At 53.7% G+C, this 4,139-nt stretch overlaps 1 protein-coding gene across 1 annotated transcript; it reads left to right on the top strand.

The window, feature by feature from the left end:
- Positions 1-229: 229 nt before the first annotated feature.
- Positions 230-3,099, top strand: LOC103602258 (HLA class II histocompatibility antigen, DO alpha chain). The gene is made up of 5 exons (XM_008586670.1): positions 230-364; positions 1,615-1,863; positions 2,277-2,558; positions 2,656-2,791; positions 3,008-3,099. Exons 1-5 carry the CDS (start codon positions 283-285, stop codon positions 3,009-3,011), a joined length of 753 nt encoding a protein of 250 aa, XP_008584892.1. The 5' UTR covers positions 230-282; the 3' UTR covers positions 3,012-3,099.
- The last annotated feature ends 1,040 nt before the right edge of the window (positions 3,100-4,139 follow it).

The following is a 4,139-nucleotide window of genomic DNA, read 5'->3' as shown; positions in this document are numbered from 1 at the left end:
CCTTCTGGAGGATGTAGTTGATAGAAGCCCCTCCCACCCCCTACAACAGAAACTTCCTTTCCGCTCTCCGTGGTGCAAGCCCCCGCCCTTCCCGTGTGCCCAGTGAGTTTGTCACCTTCTCACCCAGGCCCTGTCCTTGCTTACCCACCAACAGATGCATCAGCTCAGAGAACTGCTTTGATTGGCTGAATATAGCAGGGGTCTCCCTCCTAGAATCCGTTTTCTTCTTCTTTGTCTCTGCCTTGTTTCTTCCCCGCAACACAGACTGAGACTTTTCTGGCAATGGCCCTCAGTGTGGGGCTGGTCCTGGGACTCCACACCCTGATGACCCTCCTGAGCCCTCAGGAGGCAGGGGCCACCAAGGGTGAGTGCTGAGGGCGACTGGCGGGGCGGAGGAGAGCTGGGTCATAGGAGGGAGACGGTGCAGAGGGTGCTCAGTCCTCTCCCTCTCTATCTATGGGCGACTTGCTTCACCAAAGGATCCCCAAATCCCTCTCAACTCTATCGTTCTGCTCTGGTCCTAGATATCAGTCCAGCCATGCCAATGTCTTGTTCAGCCTTGTTTCATGTTCAGATTCCTCCCCCATTCCTTTCTCCTTTTTCTTTTTTTTTCTTGGCAGCTGGCTGGTGTGGGGATCTGAACCCTTGACTTTGGTGTTATCAGCACCACGCTTCTAACCAACTGAACCCACTGGCCAGCCCTCCCTTCTTCCTCTCTGACACTCAAACTTCCACCCCACTGCTGCCCATCACCCAGATTTCTCTACCACTTCCCAGCTTGGTGTGTGCCTATTCAAGTCCAGTTCTACTGCACTATTTATGACCATGTGGACAGTTAACTGTTTATCTGCCTCTGTCCTGCTCTAGACATGAGTTCCTGGTGTGCACTTCAGTTCTTTTATGTTCTTGGCCTGGCGTTGTGCTGGGCACAGTAATCTCTCAATGACTGTTGAACAAATAACTTCATAGAATTCTAAAGGAGCCATACCAATTAAAACCTAACCCTTAATTTCCAGAAAACTGAGCCTCTGGCGTGGGAAGAGAGATAGCCAGTCGTAATGCTCTGAGACAGAAGAGTTGGGACACGAACTGACTTCTTGGCCAGTGCTTTTTGCAATGCCGCATCTGTCTTTTTCTATCCTCTTGGTCTTGTGTCACAAATCTTAATCCTTACTCCTGCCAATCATCGCCTCTTTTCCCTCACAGCCACCTACACTGCTTCCCTGTGCGAGGCCCCACCTATGCTCCTTAATCATTTCCTCCTCATCCCACCCCCACATGCCCATCATCACACACACAGGACCTTGTCGTACAGCCAGCGCAGATGATCATAGCCAAGACCTAGCTTTGGGAGCCTCAAGCACGATGTTAGGCAGTCTTTCCCCTTCCCTGCTCTGCCAGGCTGCACCCGTGCCTCTGTGCTGGCCAACGTGTGCTGGGTGGGTGTCTCTTTCCCTTCTTCTCCCCAAAGGCCAGCTCAGTGTCAGAACAGGACTCTGTCCCCACACAGAACCCAGGACAAGGCCCAGGCTCAGAGACTCAACATATCACTGATCATGGACAAGACTGACAAATTTTCTTCTCTCTCCCTCACCCTGAACTCACCAAGTACAGCTGACCACATGGGCTCCTATGGACCAGCCTTCTACCAGTCTTACGATGCCTCAGGCCAGTTCACCCATGAGTTTGACGGGGAACAACTGTTCTCCGTGGACCTGATGAAGAGGGAGGCCACGTGGCGTCTGCCTGAGTTTGGCAACTTGGGCCACTTTGACTCGCAGGGAGGGCTGGCCAGCATCGCCATTATCAAAGCCCACCTGGAGGTCTTGGTGGAGCGCTCCAATCGCACCAGAGCCTCCAACGGTACCTGGGCCTCCCTCTGCCCCACCCGGTCAGGCGGCAGGGGCCAGAGAAGCTTCTTCCCTCCTCCCAGGCCTCCACCGCGCTGGCACACACTCTCAGAACCCGCGACTGTGGTGCTCAGCCCCTTTCTTTCCCAGGTGGCTCTAGGTCTCCCCAGACCCCTTCGTCTCCCTCTCCCTTCTTGAGGAATGGCCCTCCCCACTGGACTCCCTCCTCAGGGACCAGTCAGTGTCCCCACAGCCTCCCTGTCTCTCTTCCCTCTTTTTCTCTCCTCTCCTGACCCAGCTGTTATCATCCCAGAGCATCCCCTGCCCACAGATGAATAAATAGAGGGAATGTCCCTTAATCCCAGAGGTAACAGGGCCCAGCTGTGAGGGATGAGCATTTGGGATTCAGAGCCTCATTCCTCCCAGAGCCTCCGAGGGTGACTGTACTCCCCAAGTCCCGAGTGGAGCTGGGCCAGCCCAACGTCCTCATCTGCATCGTGGAAAACATCTTCCCCCCCGTGATCAACATCACCTGGCTGCGCAATGGTCAGTCAGTCACCGAGGGAGAGGCCCAGACCAGCTTCTATTCCCAGCCTGACCATTCATTCCGCAAGTTCCATTACCTGACCTTTGTGCCCTCTGCTGAGGACGTCTATGACTGCAAGGTGGAGCACTGGGGCCTGGATGAGCCGCTGCTCACGCACTGGGGTATGGAGCCCCCTTCCCAGCCCACCTTCTCAGACCTGTGTTTTCTGTACTCTGGAATCCCTTCGCTGTTCCCCCTGACCCTCCCTTTGTCTCCCAGAGCCCCAGGTGCCTACCCCATCACCAGACACCACTGAGACCCTGGTCTGTGCCCTGGGCCTGGCTATCGGCCTGGTGGGCTTCCTCGTGGGCACCGCCCTCATTGTCTCAGGCACACGTGTGTCCAGTGCCCCCAGGTGCAGAGGGACCGGGAGGCTGGGAGGTGGGGGGAGGAAAGCGGATGACTTTGAACAGGATGGGGGTGGGGAATCAGATTCTGTGGGAAGGAAAGGGACCAGGAAAGGGTGATAGAGAGGAGCAGAGGTAGGATGAGGGAGTGAGGTTTTGGGGGAGACAGGAGCCCAGAATTGTGAACTTGACCAACCTTGATCATATGGTTTTTGCTTCTTTAGATAATGACTCTTCTGAGAAATGGATTGTGGGAGACACACGGTTCCTCGTGGACTTCTGACAGCCCCGGCATGCTCAGTGCCACAGTCTGCTAAGCTCATCCCCACTGCACTGACTTCAAATGGTATCAACCTCTGTCCCATAGGTCCCATTTTGGCCCCAGTACTCATGGCAGGACTTGTGGGGCACCAACCATCTCCTCTTCCCACCCCAACACACGCACACTTTTTTGCTCTACTCAAAGCTCTAGCTAGCAGCACTAAATTCTCTAATGGTGTTTGTACTGTATCCTTTCTACCAGGTCTCCTGGGGTTTGAGGGATGCTGGGGCCTGGAAGAGGGGATTCTAGTGGTGACCACTGAGTATGACTGCACGGTATTGGGGTTCAGCCGCTGTCCTCAGGCCGGTCCAGCCATGTCTTGCTCCATTTGGCCCATTGTGTGTTCCCTTGTGAATGGGTCATTTCAGAAGAACTTCGTGAAATTTGGCTCCTGAATTTAGGTTTTTCCTGAAAGGGATACTGAGTGCCCTGATCATTGCAACTCCCTCAGCTGATGACAATTCTGAAGGGTGCTGGGAAAGGAGAGGTCCATGGAGTTTCACTCCTGTCTGGATTTACTCATATGAAGAGGCCATTGGTGTCCAGCCACGATCTTCTATGTCATTTCCTTTTTCTACATTCCCTAGAGTCCCATGCATGGCACAGAAAGGCTCAAGGCTTAGATAAGATTGCTGTTTCCTACAGTGGGGTTGATCATATCAGGTAGGAGGGTAGCAGAGTAGATCTGCAAGGAATCTGGCAAGAGGGGAGGTCTAAGAGAGATCCACCTGAACACTCTTAACATGTGGCCTGGAAGATTTTAGTATACTGTGGACAAATCTAAAACACACACAGAGATGTAAGTAACAATACTAGGTAGTTTATGTCAAATGAATGGTACAGATTAGTGATTTTCTTTCTTTCTTTTTTTTTGTCCTTTTTGAGACCGGCTGCACCGCGCTCAGCCAGTGAGCGCTGTGAGTGCACCGGTCATCCCTATATAGGATCCGAACCTGCGGCGGGAGCGCTGCTGTGCTCCCAGCGCCACACTCTCCCCAGTGCGCCACGGGCTCGGCCCCAGATTAGTGATTTTC

This window comes from Galeopterus variegatus, unplaced genomic scaffold (genome assembly GCF_000696425.1).
Source record: "Galeopterus variegatus unplaced genomic scaffold, G_variegatus-3.0.2 Scaffold4075, whole genome shotgun sequence".
Lineage (NCBI taxonomy): Eukaryota > Metazoa > Chordata > Mammalia > Dermoptera > Cynocephalidae > Galeopterus > Galeopterus variegatus.
The sequence above is the reverse complement of the archived record's forward strand: the minus strand, read 5'-3'. Positions and strand labels throughout refer to the sequence as shown.

Coding starts and splice junctions, on each gene's coding strand:
- LOC103602258 (XM_008586670.1), top strand. CDS start 283: ATGGCCCTCAGTGTGGGGCTGGTCCTGGGACTCCACACCCTGATGACC. Junction 365..1,614: donor GGAGGCAGGGGCCACCAAGG/GTGAGTGCTGAG, acceptor CACCAAGTACAG/CTGACCACATGGGCTCCTAT. Junction 1,864..2,276: donor TCGCACCAGAGCCTCCAACG/GTACCTGGGCCT, acceptor CATTCCTCCCAG/AGCCTCCGAGGGTGACTGTA.